Genomic DNA, 17830 nt, shown 5'->3' with positions numbered 1-17830 from the left:
TTGAGCTACAGGAAGAAGTTGGGCAGCCTAGGATTTTATGTTTTGGAGTGTGGGAGACTGAGATATTATAGAGGTGTATAAAATCATGAGGAGAATAGTGAATGTATAGAGTTTTTGTTTTTGACCCAGAGTAGGGAAAATTAAGAATTAGAGAGCACAGTTTAATGCGAGCTGGTAAAGATTCAGTAGGAACCCAAGAGGCAACCTTTTCACAGTTGCCAAAGGAAGTAATTGAGCCAAGTACCATAACCACATTTAGAAACATAGAAACATAGAAAATAGGTGCAGGAGTAGGCCATTCGGCCCTACACCACCATTCAATATGATCATGGCTGATCATTCAACTCCGTATCCTGTACCTGCCTTCTCTCCATACCCCCTGATCCCTTTAGCCACAAGGGCCACATCTACTCCCTCTTAAATATAGCCAATGAACTGGCCTCAACTACCTTCTGTGGCAGAGAATTCCAGAGATTCACCACTCTCTGTGTGAAAAATGTTTTCCTCATCTCGGTCCTAAAAGATTTCCCCCTTATCCTTAAACTGTGACCCCTTGTTTTGGACTTCCCCAACATTGGGAACAATCTTCCTGCATCTAGCCTGTCCAACCCCTTAAGAATTTTGTAAGTTTCTATAAGATCCCCCCCAATCTTCTAAATTCTAGTGAGTACAAACCGAGTCTATCCAGTCTTTCTTCATATGAAAATCCTGACATCCCAGGAATCAGTCTGGCGAACCTTCTCTGTACTCCCTCTATGGCAAGAATGTCTGTCCTCAGATTAGGAGACCAAAACTGTACGCAATACTCCAGGTGTGGTCTCACCAAGACTCTGTACAACTGCAGTAGAACCTCCCTGCTCCTATACTCAAATCCTTTTGCTATGAAAGACATTTGGATAGATACATGGATAGGAAAGCTTTGGATAGATATGGGCCAACACGAGCAAATGGATGGGACGATCTTGGTTGTCATGTGCGAGTTGGGCTGAAGGGCCTGTTTCCTTGCTGTATGACTATGACAGTTCTACGATTATTCACACGATTTGCCATGGAGTCAGTGAAAAATGTTGGCATTGTTCCTTAGACAACCTCAGCGGTAGGACTGGGGATTAAATGCACTTGTTAACTGTGAATTGCATAATGACTGCCACCACCCACAGGCTTTTCATGGAGACTGGGAGACTTTCAATGCACAACAGAAACATTAAAGAAAGACATGTGGCAATTGATTTGGGCGTTTGATGAGGAGAGAGCTTAAATGAGCCGTGAGACCCATTTGGTGCGTGGTGTACACTGCACGCAATGATGGACTGAAGTCAAAATTTGGACGCAGGTGTTGCACTGAGAGGCAAGTAGAGAGAATTGCCGATGTAGAGACGTTCTCCTGTAGCTTGCTGTAAATGGCAATATGAGCTTCTGACTGGAATGATCTGGATGATGAGGAGTTCAATGGCGAGTGAAAAATGTTAGCATTATTTTGCAGACAGCTTCAGAGGTAGGACTAGGGTCTAAAAGCATTTGTTAACTGTGAATTGCACAATGACTGACATCACCCAAGTACTTTTCACACGCCTGATGCCTGCGCAATGACAAGTTTCATTAAGCAAGGATCTGCTGCGAAACACAAGCCTGAATTTGTAGTTTTAACAATTCCACACAGACATGTTAAAACTTAAACTGACATTATATTTTATAATGTTAACTTTGCATTTTTCATCCTGAATGTGTTTTTCATTCATTGACTTCTGACAAGTCATATTTATTTGCAGACGCATTATAGTAACATTATAGTAGACAAGATAATGGTGGGCAGGAGACTTTTAGACAACAAAAATGTGGGCAACAATGGATGACATAAATGTGAAGATATCATTGCCATTTACTTTACAAGCTGAAGGTTGATCAATTTGCCTTCTTTATTTCAATATAATACCCGATTTTGGCAAATACCAGCCACAAAAGCACTCCCAGCTGAAGTGAAAATAAAAACTCAAAAATTCAAGCTGTGGCTGTAAGCCACCAATTGGATTCTTGCAAAAATGTTAGTCTTCAATTCAATCCATGCATTTGAATTTCAAGGTCGAGGTGCAACGAAAATCGTTTGAAGGACAAGAATACAACAGAACTTGATCAGAATCAATTGCTTGAGGCAGAAGAGTGGGAAGAAAGACAATCCAAGGTCATATTGTACAGCAGGATGAAGGGTTCATCCATCTGTGAATTGCAGCACTGCTTCCACATCTTTGAAATGCAAGTCTTGGTTTGCGGCCAACATATAAAGGAACTGAAGCAGGGGATTATTTCACATGGCTGCTTCACAAATATCCTCAAAGGCAAAATTTTAAGACGAGTTCACTCTGTGACTTTGGCTCTCAATAAACAAGTCCCCAACCTTTCATGGGATCATTGCAATACCGTGCTACATTATCAACCAGGTGGACTTTGTGGCCCTGGGCATGAGATCATAAGGATATTATCAAGTTATCCTGTTAATATCTCGATCACAGATCATCCAAAGTAACAGAAACAAAGAAAATGCAGATAGCTTGGCAGGAGTAGAGTTCATGTTAATAGTTTTAACAGAAATCTAGTTCAATCGCTGCGTGTTAATTACCATGCCGCCCAGATCAGGTCAACATCACAGAAACTATGATTCTACTCCTTTCTCTAAATTTTAGGCAATTAGAGGTAAAAATTCACACCAATCTTTATTCATCTTTTGGAACGCAGGCATTTTGACAAACTATGCATTAGAAGGAGATTCAAATGGTCATACAGCTTTCATTTGCTGAACATTAAACAAAATCACATTATCATAAAGAGTAGTCTGGCCTCCAAATTCACAATGGAACCCTGTCTTTCTACTTAGCTGCCGATGAAAGCTTCAGGTGCAATTTCAAAAACATAAAACCGGATAATTTGTTGGAATTCTTCAGGTATCGTGTACTCCAGGAACAAGTGTGCTGGGGAGAACAGTGCTAAAAAATGCACTATTGCTGGTCGATGTGCCAGCAACCCAGTTGAGGTCTCATGCCTCAGCTGGTGCCCCCGTAGCAAAATAACAGTTAATGTGATCTCATAGCAATGTGCAATGGCTGCTTGTGCCTGTCATTCTGAGATGCAGGATTCAGAGCTGTATCCTGTCCAGAACGGTGAGCGTGGATCTTTGCTTGGAACTAGCAGCAGCTGCTCCATGTGTTGGCATACTGCCCAGATCCTAGTCTATCTCATCACTACAGTTCAATGTGATGGAAGCTGCTGTCATCCCTCTTTGCTTGTCTACATAACTCCCTCGAACCAAGAGATTTCTCTATGGTAACAAGCTCTATGGTGGGCACTGGTTATTCATAGAGAAATCTCCAGGTTGTGGAAAATCAAGCAAAAACAACTCCAATCACATCTTGGTGCTGACGTCCACAATTCTCAGCCTGGTCTGCCCAACACTAACCCTCACAGGCAGCCTCTGCAGAATGCCTCAGTGGTTCACAGCATACCGAGCCCTGCAGTGATAGATATTGCAGCGCTGTTGCCGTGGTATACCAGAAGCCAGGAGTTTTGTTAGAAGCTCACTGCATAGTACCTGGCAAAGCTAGATTGTGCTACTCCACAGAAGCATTCTGCAGAGTTTGCCTGGGAAGGTTACTTGCATTACTGAATATTTTTTCCACCGACTATCAAGTTCTCGAACCAAACCACACTATCTTAACTACCTCGACAACAGACATGAAGGGTCACCTCTTGCACTACCAGGGATTTGTTTTATTCTTCAAAATGTGCATTGCACTGTTTTTTTCTTTGGAGTCTTTTTTATCTTTGTCACCTTTTTTCATTTATAGTAATGTACAATTTAGGTATAATTTGTGTTTTTGTGTGTGTTCTGCATTAGTGGGCCTGTGACATTGCTGCAAACAAGACTGCCATTGTACATTGTGCATGTGACAACAAACTTAACTTTCAACACATGAACACTTTGTTCAATCTATCAAAACCCATCATTTTGGACACTCCAATAAATCTTCTCTCAAACTTCCCTGCTCTAAAGGAAGCAATCTAGAATTTTGCGGAGAATCAGATACTCTCATTCCTAATAAAATTCGTAAGATTCAGAAGATTAGTCAAGCATGGTTTCCCCTTTGTAAATCCATGCTGACTCAGACCGATCCTGTTACTGCTATCCAAATGTGCGGCTATTTCATCTTTTATACTTGACTCCAGCATCTTCCCCACCACCGATGTCAGGCTAACTGGTCTATAATTCCCTGTTTTCTCTCTCCCGCCTTTCTTAAAAAGTGGGATAACATTAGCTACCCTCGAATCCACAGGAACTGATCCTGAGTCTATAGAACATTGGAAAATTAGCATCCACAATTTCTAGAGCCACTTCCTTAAGTACCCTGGGATGCAGACCATAAGGCCCTGGGGATTTATCAGCCGTCAGTCCCATCAGTCTACCCAACACCATTTCCTGCCTAATGTGGATTTCCTTCAGTTCCTCCGTCACCCCAGATCCTCTGGCTACTATTATATCAGGAAGATTGTTTGTGTCCTCCTTAGTGAAGACGGATCCAAAGTACCTGTTCAACTCATCTGCCATTTCCTTGTTACCCATAATAAATTCACCTTTTTCGGGTCTTCAAGGGTCCAACTTTTTTTCCGCTTCACATACTTAAAGAAGCTTTTACTATCCTCCTTTATATTCTTGGCTAGCTTACCTTCATACCTCATCTTTTCTCCCCGTATTGTCTTTCCAGTTATCTTCTGTTGCTCTTTAAACATTACCCAATCCTCTTCCTTCCTGCTCATCTTTGCTACGTTGTACTTCTCTTTTATTTTTATACTGTCCCTGACGTCCCTTGTCAGCCACGGTCGCCCCTTACTCCCCTTGGAATCTATCTTCCTCCTAGGAATGAACTGATCCTGCACCTTCTGTATTATTCATAGAAATACCCGCCATTGTTGTTCCACTGTCATCCCTGCTAGAGTATCTTTCCAGTCAACTTTGGCCTGCTCCTCCCTCATGGCCCCATAGTCCCCATTATTCAACTGTAACACTGACACCTCTGATCTACCCTTCTCCCTCTCCAATTGTAGATTAAACCTGACCATGTTATGGTCACTACCTCCTAATGGCTCATTAACCTTGAGGTCCTTTATCAAATCCAATTCATTACATAACACTAAATCCAGAATTGCCTTCTCCCTGTTAGACTCCAGTACAAGCTGTTCTAAGAATCCATCACAAAGGCACCCTTTCTTGGGGTCCAGTACCAACCTGATTTTCCCAGTCTACCTGTATGCCAACTTCCGGAAGCTCCGCAACAAATGTTGCGGAGACTTTTTACTTGCAAAAACCGTTACACAACAACTGTTACACAAAATGTATTTGTTCATTCTGATTCCATTTTCAGAAACTTGCCATCAATATGCTATCTTTCCTTATATTTGTTGTTGATACGATGTTAGTCATTTACCCAATAAAGTGCTTGTCAACTTTTTTGGAGGAATTTTAAAATTTGACCCCATTTGTCACATTTTTGTAAAAAGTATTGTAAAAAGACACATACACTTCCATACAGTGTCCTAATATAATCCCATTAACTATTGTAATTTAACTGTCCAGACTGAAAAGCCAGACTGAAAAACATTTCCAAAGATTGGAAAGCACATAGTCTCTGAGGTGGCAAGAACAATAATGTTAAGAATAATGTCAATATAGTCAATCAGCACAAAAACAAGCCCTTTGACCTATCAAGTCCACATAAACCATCAAGCATCCATTTACATTAATCGTCGAATTTCTCTTAACTACCTCCAGATTCTGTCACTCACCCCCACATTGGGGGCAACTTATATTGACAAATTGACTTACCAACCAAGAGTACCTGGGTCACTGGAGCTGTGAGGCAGCAGCTTTACTAGAATAACCACTATGCCATCCCAAATCTCTCATCAAGACATGCAACTTCAGCAAAATAAAATCATGCAATTTGAAGATTTGTACCAATAAATTAGTATTGGGAAAATCAGCATTCAAACATCATAAATGTTGGTGTGATATGTTTTGTACTTATTAAATTATATTCTATAATAATATACCATGATCATAACAGAAATCCATTCATCCTCTCATATCCCCAGTCAGGCTTTCATTCTGTTCCTTTCTCTTCTAATGGGAAATGGGTTGGCAATGGGAACATCCTTATTAACAAAATGTGCGAATCAAATGTTATAACAGAGCATTGATCACAATGAATGATTAGCTGCTGACCAGTTGAACTCTGCAAAGTGCAGTGATTAATCTGATTAGAGTGGCAGGCTGGCCTCACCGAACATACCTGCGAGGAGTGCTATCTTCATGGGGTGGAATGATGATAACTTTAACAGTTACAGATGTTCGCAACAGATCAATCATTTGTTCATGGGTTAGAGTAGCCACAGCAACTTTGCAGATCTCCACTAGTCGGCTCCCCTGCCGCAGCCCTGCTTGCCAGGCGTAGCCATAGGGTTCAACGTCGGCCACAATCCCTTCATAGTTGACATGAAAACCAAGCTGGCCGAGCGCATTTCTCCTTAATGTCATCTCAACTGTGTCGCATCCCTTTGTGGTCACCTGAAAGGGAGAAAAAGTCAACGTTATGAGCGTTTGAGGAAATACAGAATGTAAGCCTGTGTGTATAAATAGTTATAATCTCAACTGTCAGCAGACACATTGCTTTTTTCACAGGTGTTTTACAGTAACATACATGGGAACTGACATTGAGATGCAAATAAGAGAAGTTGGAAGAGGCAAGTAAACGCAAGGATCAAAATGTCTAAAGTTAAGGATAGCCAGAGCCACATGTCTCCAGAAACCCATGTTCAATTCTGATCTCAGGTGATATTTGGTAATACTGATGGTCCAATTTCCTCCCACATCCCAAAGATGTGCTGATAGTTTGATTGGCTGTCGTGAATTATCTGTAGTGTAGATGGGCAGCAGGAAAGCCATAGAATAGTTGATGGAGAAAAACACGTTTCAGGAAAATAAGTGGGGAAATGATTTTCAAGCTAGTACAGATATGATGGACCATATATATGGCTTCTAGATCATAAGGAAATGTGAAAAAGATGAATGGATTGAGAGAGAAATTTTCAGAAATGGAGATTGTGAGAACAAGTTGTTACCTGTCCCACTTTCCATCTCACGGTTCTCCTGCTATTACCATGTTATGCAGTTTTACAAACCACAGAATGATCATGATATTCCTTGATATTGAAGGAGAACAAATTTTGCCATCCTCAATCTTTAAGGAAATGGCTTGAATTGAAAGGAAACTGGTCAGGTCAACAATGATTTTCGTTAGTTTAGCACTTTTAAAGATAATAATTTTAAAGGAATACCACAAGGCATTCGCAGAGGCATAATTCAAAAACTATTTTAAGAAAGTAGCCTCTAATCACGAGAATAAGCTAGTTGAGGCAGTTGGATGAATGGCAGAAGTGTTCATGGGTAGGAATTCCAGAGCTCATGGCCTTGACTCATCGTGGGTTGGGAGAGGAAACTTGACTGGGGGGGGGGGGGGCTGCGTGTCGGCTGCCCTGCCAGCAGTGTGCTCGTTAATTCAACTTTTTTTGGTGTGTCTATATGTTAGTTTAGGTGTCTCTTGGTGTGTCTTGTGTGGGGGGTAGTGGGGGGGAAAGGGGGCAACTGCTTTAGGTCGCCTCCCGCGTGGCCTAACAGCATAAATTGGAGCGGACTTTCCCAGTCGGGCCCAAGAGCTTTAGTAGCGGGCGCAGTGTGGACTTTTCCATCGCGGAGCGGGCAAAACCTTGCCGGGGGTCACCAGAAAGGAGTGCACCGATCGCTGGCCTGGTGACTTTGGCATCACGGGGGTGTGGTCTACGGAGCTTCTAGCTGCGGGCGTGGCGTGGACTCACCATCCGGAGCCTGGGATCCTTTGCCGGGGATTGCCGGAGAAGAGCTCCGACCGCCGGCCTGCGGCCTATAACATCCTGAAGCCGCGGTCTCTGGTAGGAAAGTGCCGATTCGGGCACTCCAAGTGTGTTTGACTGTCCCGACGTCGGAGGTTTGATTATCCCGACGAGAGGGCCTGTACATTTGGCCGTCCGTAGCGACGACTACGGGGGGTTCATGGCCCCGACCATGGATGAATAAAGGAAGAGGACTGACTGAACTTTGTTACCTTCCACCACAGTGAGGAATGCTGTGGTGGATGTTTGTGTTAAATTCTATTGCGTGTTGTCTGTTCTTTTTAAGCGTATCGCTGCTGACAAATCCATTTCACTGCACCTTCGGGTGCATGTGATGAATAAAATTGACTTTGACTTTGAGACTTGTCAAAGCTAGAGGAATGCAGACAAGAGGAGTTACAGAGATAGGGTGTGATGTGAAAATGAAAACATTAACATAATAATGGAAAGTGTAAATGTTAGATATTAAGCATCTGGGTGTCAACATATATTAGTGAAGACACCTTGGTGGATATGAGATGGTGCAGGTTAGAAGATAGTCTTGATACATCTTAACGTTATGGCATGTTGGGAAATCTGTCAGAACACTAAATGAACGCAGGAAAAGAAAGGTTTAAATGCCCGAAATAGCCTATGATACAGGAGTCTATGGAACCCAGTAGGTCACAAAGACTTCATGCTTTTGAGGTACAATGAGTGAATCAGCATTTACTTGCTTTATTTATACATGGTAAAGTATTCACAGACTTGCTCCCAAGATGACTGCTGTTGTGCTTAGATGCCACTGTTCAAAATGTTGACAAAATCAACAAAGAACAAAACAAATATTTATTCCAGACAAAATGGTTGTCACGAAAACTCTCAAACTATGGCTAAGTAATCTAACTGATAATCAGATCTCCCACTGGGAACAAAGAAAAAAAGGATGGATGAAAGTGAAGAAGAAAAAATAAAAGCTCTCAAAGCATTTAATTTATTTTCTGGAGTGATGTGTCATGACTGACATTCAAATCCTCATGAATCAATATTTTACTGATGCAATGTATAACATGTAATTAATTCAAGCTTAATCTTTAGACAGGAAGCCTCGCCTGTTAATTAAATAATTAGTAAAAACGTACCACCTGGAAAAATACAAAACGTGTTTAAAAGAAGCACATTCAAAAGCAACGAGAGATTGATTGTGCATATGCAGACATAAATTAGGCAGAGCTGAAACAAATTTTACAGGGCATTTTGTTAAGTAGTCTCACACGAGTAAATAAGTAGGAACATCAAAGTGCAATTTTAACATGCCCCTGTGTCTTGATTTGTACGGTTATTGGGTGCCTGACATTGCCTGAATCTAGTGCCACTTGCTCTGTATTTTTGGCAGCATTCATCAACATACCTCAAAATGTTTGCAGGACTGCAAAGCAAGCTGCATCCTTTAAAGGGGAGAGATAAGTCATGATGGCAACAAGTGTGGGAAATCGCACAGAAACAGATCTGTCCTCAAGCATTTCCCCTCGCTGAAATTAGGTTAAATAAATTGCTCCCTAAAGGGCCTTGGTGAATGTAGCCCTTACTGTGCGGCCACCCATCGTCTTCTGCTTTCTTCCTTACGGCAAATGCGCATGGCCTCTTTTTTTGTTTTCTCAGTCATGCTCAATTTCAAGAGGAAGGCCCACCAAGTGATCCATATCTGGAAACAACTTGTTTCAGCAGAAGTCTTTTACCAAATCCTAAAATTCCTCTGCATTAGCTGGATTACTCCCTGATGACTAAAGATTTAGATCACCCAAGTCAAGAAATAATTACAACAGCAGCCAGAGGATAAAGACCAGTAACTAGCCTGCAATAATTCATGAACCATTCATGTTATAAAGATGGGATAGGGAGTGTTCTATCCCATTTTTTAAATTACAATTTTCCTTAAAATGTTTGAGGCTGTGGCGGCTCCTAAGGGTCGTGCCATTATACTGCCGAACCCCTCGGCACAGGAGTGGTGCAGTCCGGAGGCGGCCCTCAGCCGGAGGGTTTAAAAGGCAGGGTTTGGGTGCCATCTTTCTCTGGTTTCGTCTTCCCTTCAACTGGGAGGAATACAATAAAGGTGCTTCTCAAAACACTGGACTTCGTGCCTCCTTTCGAGACCCACGCACCACAAGGCAATTATTTAGTCCATTCTATGCCAGCCCCCAGATTAATGGTATCAATTCCATTCCTCGGTCTACTTTCATGCAACGCAATCTCTCTCACGTGTCTAATGAACCCCCTCTGATTCTTCTACCACTCAGAGATTTCAAAAAACAAAATCTGATTGGGACCAACTGTGAAATAATGAACACATTCCATTGGACATTCCACACGTTTCAAAATTATGGAAACAATGAGTTAGGACCAGAAGGTGATGCAACTCCAAGGGGTCAAATCAAGATGGAGCAAGCTAGAGGAAATATTTACCAGTAGTTAAAATTTAGGACCATTGAAGGAAAGCAACATCTATATGAACAGTTCAGAGGTGACTAGATTGAGAGGCATTAAAGGCTGGAAGCTACAATTAAGAGATTTAATTAACTGATGAGCTTTTCCTTGAAATTTGGTCAGAATCGTCTCAGACGTGGTTTTACTTATCGACAGCAGATTTTGAGGGGAAAAGTTATCTTGAAACAAGAGAAGAAGGGAATTCTCTCAGAGGTAGCTTTGGCAATATTGCATGCCACTAAAGATTGTAAAAGGGAAGACTGTGGATATATGGATGAACAATGACAATGGTGTTTGTACAGAGGGGAAATTAAACAAATATCCGTTGTGCTCAGAGTTAAAATCTACTCACCGACAAGCACTTGGTCATGGCTTTACCAAAGAAAGAAACACTGCTGTGATACTTTACCAAAATAAACCAATTAAAAAAAAGGCCTCTAATGCCTTACTCAGTTTAACAGTCAAAATGATTATAAGAAGCCTATTAAGTACAGACACCTCACATTTTGCGCATGTTTGAATTGTGTTTTTCAAATAACGTGCTTTTAAAATTAATACCAGAAGCTAATTTAAACAATTATATTTGAAATATTATTTGTATATTTGAAATAACACACAAAAATTTACACATGTTTAAATGTATATGCTTAATAAATGCGTTTCTAAATTCTGCACCGCTTTCTGGGAACATAAACCTGCATAAAACGCCCGGCGCCTGTACAAGTAAAGACAAAATATATCATTTATTCTTGCGCAATAAACAATAGCCTGTGTTATATCTGGCACAACAGTTACTGGTTGAAGGTTAGTTGCAAATGGCAGCAGGACAAATCTTAACTGATAATAGAACTTTCCTTGAGAGTGAAATAGCAAAGCACCATTATTTGTTCTTCCAAGAATCATAAGCTAGCAAAAAGCAATTGTTTGCAATGGTCCCATTATCAGGGAGCACAAGTGACAATGGGTAAGAATGGAATCCAGAAATCTTTTTCACCAAAAGACCTGGATGATCTAATTTAAAGAATGAAAGAAAAAGTGTAGGATGTGAATGAAATCGGATTGATTTATGAAAAATTGAAGGCTTGCAGAGCCCATTTGATTTCGACAAAATAATTTCAGAACGCACTTCGTAAAGATGCAGTTGAAAAGATGCCTCAAGTCATTGCTCCATTGGGAATAAATTTCAGCATGAAACTGCCTAGTTTTGACATTTGAGCAAATTGCACAAGCACAACACATCACTATGATAAACCATTGACAACATTCTAAAACATGTTTTGTTAGCTGTAAAGCATGTTGGGCGACAGAGGTTATGGAAGTTGCAATATAAATGCATGTATTTGTTTCATAAACAGATTTTAAATCATCCTATACCTAAAATAACAATGAGAATTTATATAATGAATTGATATAATTTTATACACAGTTAAAGGCCACATGAGTTGGTATTATGCCAAACTGGAAGCACCACAGCTTGAGTTTTCCTGGTAGCAAGGTTTTGTTGATGCAAGCGATGTGTGTGATAGTATCCTTTTTGAATTGTTCAAACTGCTCGTTGTCCTTGCGCTTTGCATCATACCATCGGCCCAAGCTCTTCACTGGTATTTCTGAAAGTTGGAACAGGTATTCCGTCAATATGAAATCTCTAATCCTTGACTTGACCTTTGACAATGGAGATACTTCTGCACTTGCTGAGGTTAATCTTCATCCTTGCCAATGTGATGTTTTGATGAAGTTTTTCAAAAGTCTCTTAGTACAGGGGACAGTTGTCGTTAGTGTTGTTATATCGTCCATATAGGCTCATGTAGGTGGTAACCGCTAACCACACTGTAACTGTTTTCCTCCCACAACCCATTTTGATGCTCTGATAATGAGCTCCATGGCCATAGTGAAGGTCAATGGGGAGATGTGCACCCCACCATGATGACTACTTCAAGTGGTTGCCAAGCTGTGATAAAGTCTGATGTTGTGAGACAAAATTGCAGATCCTGGAAGAAGTTTTTTCACCAGATTTGTTATTGTTGCAGGCACCTGAAAAAATTCAAAAGCAGTCCACAGCGAATGCGGAACCAATCCATAGGCGTTGGCCAGGTCGAGGAACAAGACATGCAGATTTTTTCGTTCTTTCTTAGCCTTCTGGATTTGATGCCATATGACACTGGTATGTTCAAGGCATCCTGAGTTTAGAAGGATGAGAGGAGATCTTATTGAAACATATAAGATTATTAAGGGTTTGGACACACTAGAGGCAGCAAACATGTTCCCGATGTTGGGGGAGTCCAGAACCAGGGCCCGCTGTTTAAGAATAAAGGGCAAGCCATTTAGAATGGAGATGAGGAAACACGTTTTCACACAAAGAGTTGTGAGTCTATGGAATTCTCTGCCTCAGAGGGCGGGTGGAGGCCAGTTCTCTGGATACTTTCAAGAGAGAGTTAGATAGGGCTCTTAAAGATAGCGGAGTCAGGGGATATGGGGAGAAGGCAGGAACGGGGTACTGATTGGGGATGATCAGCCATGATCACATTGAATGGCGGTGCTGGCTCGAAAGGCTGAATGGCCTACTCCTACACCTATTGTCTATTGAGAAGCTGCTTTGCCAGCCTTTTGGATTGACATACCAATAAAAAGATTTTGTTTCAGATACTTTTTAAGTCTTTTCGGCAACACACTGAAAACGATCTTGCCTTCCATGTTAAGAAGGTTTATTTGCTGAAACTGTTCGATGGTGGACAATTTTTTTTCTTTTGGGATCAGCACTTCGCCAGGCTTTGGGGATAATTTATTTTTCCCAGGCAACCCTCATTTTCTCCAGAGGAATTTCAGAACATCGGGGGCATTCTTGTAGACACAATATGCAACACCATTAGGGTCTGGTGCAGAGGCTGTTCTTGCCTTCTTCACTACCTCTTTCACCTCACTCAGCTTGGGAGGGCTGATGTCAAATTGATGTTGTGGAGGTGAGATTGGTGGGATGTCAGCGGTGCCAAGTATAGGTTCATCTATTAGCTCATCAGTGTGGATGGTTCCGATGTGTCCTTCAACCTATTTGATGCTTTCAGGGACTGGCTCTTCACTTTTGAGAAAATGCGTTTCACAAACTTAAATGGATCCTTCTAGAAGTCTGGTCTAGTTTTTTCTTTCTTTTTGCGTCATTTCCTTAAATTCTCCGCTCTGCACAGCTTCGAGAGTCTCTGTTTTAGGTCCTTTTGAAGGAGGTTGATGCCCTCCCTTTCTTCTGCTGTTGCTTGTTTCCATAAGGCCTCAGGCCTCTTCTTTCTTTAACAAGTCCTTGAATTTCCTGGAGACGACGGGACTTGGGGGGAGGAGGGCTATCTTTCCTGCTGAGTTGTTCCTTCCCACCAAATTTCTCCTTTCCATAGCTGTAGACTAGATCACCCATCTTCTCCAACATCTTTTCTGCTGATCCCTTGATTCCACCTAAGAATAGGCTCACATCTGCATTGATGGTTTCCCGCTCCTTGTGGGAAATTGGCCATTTCACCTACAGCTTACATCCTTGCATGTTCTCCACTTTACGAAGTGCCTGGTTGTGTCTTGGACTGTTGCCTGATACTTCCTCCACATCCCGTAGGGTGCTGATGCTCTGTAGACTGTGGCCGCTGAGTTTCATTCGACAGGTTTGACCTTCCCCATGGCAGAATCTGGTCAATGCGGGGCCCTGGGTTTGAGATTTTCAAGCATTTCTTCCGTCCCTGATGAATTTATGAGAAATCCCCATCAACAAAGTGGAAAAGCTGGAAAGAATGATCAGCACACATGTGAAACAGTAGCTTGGATTTCCACGATGCTTAACTCCTGCCGGACTGTACGGGAGTGGCAAATTGGAATTACCCTTTGCAGGTCTTGTGGAAGAGTTCAAATGCACTAAAGCCAAGTTGGTCATGACCCTCACTGAATCTGAAGATACTGTTATTTGAACAGCGCCCCCCCGTGTGGAAATGGGGAAATAGTGGACTCCATCTGAAGCCATTCACAGTGCTAAGTCTGCTCTTCATTTCAGGGATGAGGTTGGCCAAGTCCAACACGGGAGAGCCGGCTCGGGCTCATCCCAAAAGCTCCTCAATGGCATAAGGCAACATCAGTGCAGAAGTGACGGCTCGTGGTGGAGGAGGTGAGAAGGCAGGAGGAGGCAGAGCGACACGTCAAGGTGGTCTTAATGGCTAAGCCGGATCAATGTACGTACTGAGAGAACCTTGAAAAGAGGAAACTCAGCTGGTGTGACATCTGGCAGATGGAGGGATCTCGGCTGGAATGTTTTGGCATCAGAGCCACTTATGACGTTCTACCCTCACCCCAGAACCTGAAGCAGTTGTTTGGAGAAGACCCTCCTTGCTCCCTTTGCCAAGCACCTGCATCACTAAGGCACATTTTAACAGGATGCACTATGAGCCTCGGCCAAGGGCGTTACACTTGGCGGCATAACCAAGTTCTCAGACAACTGGCATCAACCCTGGAACAGAAGCGAACGACCACAAATGCTTCCCCTCAAACATCGGCAGGAATGTCCACTTTGTAGCAGCAGGCCAACCTCCAGAGCACCAGATAACATCAAAGGATGCAAGCATTCTGAAGCCCGCTCGAGATTGGAAAATGGACGTGGACTTGGAAAAAAAGCGTGTGTTTCCCCCAGACATTGTGGCTACAACACTCCAGCCAGACATGATCCTGTGCTCCACAACAGCCAAGTTGGCATATGTTGTGGAATTGACCGTACCATGGGAAGATGGTGTTGAAGAAGCTTATGAGAGGAAAAAGACCAAGCACTCTGAACTGGCAACTGAAGATGCTCAGAATAGCTGGAAGATCAAGATTTTCCCTGTAGAAGTGGGATGCGGGGAATTCGTTGCTACATCTACGACCAGTCTATTTAAAGAAAATAGGGGCGAGGGGTCGCTCCATCCACAAACAACCAACTCATTGTCAAATTCAGCAGAAAAAAGCAGCAATTGGCTTCGGATTAAAAGGAAAGACAACAATTGGGCTGCAAGATGAAGACAGGAGGGTATGGAATTGAGGGGGGTGTACCTGGGACGCCAGGTATCACCGTTGAGCCGTCCAGAGATGTTGTGGGCTTATCAATGAAACGTCAAAGAAGGAGGCTGCCCATCTGATGACCCTGATGACGTACCTACTCTACCTTTCACCACTCTAATCTCACTGCCAATTTCAAGAGTGCCGACACTACAGGAATTAAAACATGAAGTCCTTTTAGCTCTACTACAGAAATCTTTTCCACCAAAAGACCTGGATGATCTAATTTAACGAATGAAAGAAAAAGTGGAGGATGTAAATGACATTTATGAAAAATTGAAGGCTTGCACAGTCCATTTGATTTTAAGAAAATAATTTCAGAACGCACTTCGTAAAGATGCAGTTGAAAAGATGCCTCAAATCATTGCTTCATCGGGAATAAATTTCAGCATGAAACTGCTCCGTTTTGACATTTGGGCAAATTGCACAAGCACATCACTATGATAAAACATTGACGACATTCTAAAACATATTTTGTTAGTTGTAAAGCATGTCGGGCGACAGAGGTTATGGAAGTTGCAATATAAATGCATGTATTTCTTTTATAGATATACAGGTTTTCAGTCATCCTATACCTAAAATAAAAATGAGAATTTATATAATGAATATCTGTCCTGCAAAATATATTACTTAGCACCAATATTTCATAACCAAGTTAAACATTTACCAGAAGGATTGTAATACAATTTTAAAGTGTTTACAACATGAAAAGAAAAATAGATATTTAAATCTGGTTTTAGTCCTTCTGACTTTGACTCTTGTTCTTTGAATATCCAAAGCAAAGACTGTGGCTGGATCGTCTGAAAGGTAGATCACCAGCTTTTATGATATAAGCCTTTATGATATAAGCTATTCATTGTTCTTGCTTTCACTCATGTGGGATGACAGCTAAAAAAAATCACTTTCACAGCATTGAAACACTTCTAATAACACTTCCACACTTTCCAGACTCAGAAACAGCTTTTATTCCAAGAGCTATAGCGGCGGCTCTGAACCGGCCCTGCTGAGTGCCCCCCCCCCCCCCCCCCCCCCCCCCCCGGACTGTCTCCCTCGGATGGTCACGACACACAGCTTATTTATTTATTTTACTTTTCTTTTTCATCTGTTGGAGTTGCATACTAAATCTCGTTGCATTGACGTGCAATGACAATAAAATATACTATTATTATTATTATATTATTATTATTATTCTCTGGCCTCGGTGGCAGCAGTGAAGACCACAAGTGGGCCATTCTTTGGAAAGTGAACCAAAATATCACACACATGACCAGATGGCACCACATAAAGCAAAGCATTAAAAAATTATTGTAAGAGATTAATCTTATGCATTGCTATTTTCCTAACTACAGAACTATAATGCATGTCTGCTAAAGATATGAACATTCTAGCTTTTTTTAAAAATGTACAGCGTTTGTAAGATAAGACTGTTATGAAAAAAATGCTTCCGTGTGAGGTCACACACGTGACCAGTCATATTTGACCCTGACCCTAAACAAACATTGTCAGCATAACATAAACATTTCACTTGATACTTCCAAAAAAAATATGAATCATATATACAGCACAAAAGGCAATATACCTGTAATGTTTTCAGAATTAGAAGAGGTATTCCACAATTTTTCATATTTTTGACTAAGAATGGCCCAAGAATTGACTATGCTCATATTGCTTGTCAACCTTAAATAAACTCACAACACCTACTCCTACGACCAAATGTGCTTCCACCCCCCCCCCCCCCCCACTTCATAATTCGCTTGGCAAAATTAATTCAGAAGTCTGTTGTCAGCAGTTTGACTGAATGGGAGTGAACATCACTGACAAAAGGGATAATCTGATCAGTGGATTAAAAGCGGTGCCACAAGCAACATACCTTTTCATGGTCAAATACTCAGCAAATCTATCTGACAGTCAATATCAAACGTTTTAAAGATGTAAATCATGTGCGATCTTTATCCTTGATAATTCTGCTCTTAATTCATCACATTACCTTTCATCATTTGGAGCAGCAAATTTCAAGTTATTTGGTTACCAATGGTTCAGGTTTCAATTTGCAGGTCTCCAACTCTCCTGGCTCTCTAAGCGTGAAGAGGCAGAGTAGTTGGCGAGATCAACATCTCAAGCCAGGCAGTTCATGACTGATGTCTAGGGAACTGGAAGCTTGATATTCCCACTCAGGGGCATAGTAATGTCGAGATGTTGAGTTTCTGTTAAGTACTGGTTGTTACGGGTAGTGGTGTGGTGAGAGATTCACCCCAACTAATCCGACTGCTGTACTTTGCCTCAGCTCAAAGCTTGGCTTGGGACAGTCTCATAGAATGGCATTTTTAGGCTCTGCGCTCTGCTT

General features: G+C 41.7%; 1 protein-coding gene across 5 annotated transcripts in view; it reads right to left on the bottom strand.

Moving 5' to 3' along the window:
• The window catches only part of sipa1l1 (signal-induced proliferation-associated 1 like 1), a 351678-nt gene that overhangs the window by 68647 nt on the left and 265201 nt on the right, over window positions 1-17830 (bottom strand). For all 5 annotated transcript variants that reach the window (XM_055640839.1, XM_055640838.1, XM_055640834.1 and 2 more), the window contains one exon: window positions 6336-6610. In XM_055640839.1, coding sequence (XP_055496814.1) covers window positions 6336-6610 — 275 coding nt within the window. The remainder of the gene's footprint in view (window positions 1-6335; window positions 6611-17830) is intronic.

The sequence above is a fragment of the Leucoraja erinacea genome, chromosome 9 (genome assembly GCF_028641065.1).
Source record: "Leucoraja erinacea ecotype New England chromosome 9, Leri_hhj_1, whole genome shotgun sequence".
Classification (NCBI taxonomy): domain Eukaryota; kingdom Metazoa; phylum Chordata; class Chondrichthyes; order Rajiformes; family Rajidae; genus Leucoraja; species Leucoraja erinaceus.
The sequence above is the reverse complement of the archived record's forward strand: the minus strand, read 5'-3'. Positions and strand labels throughout refer to the sequence as shown.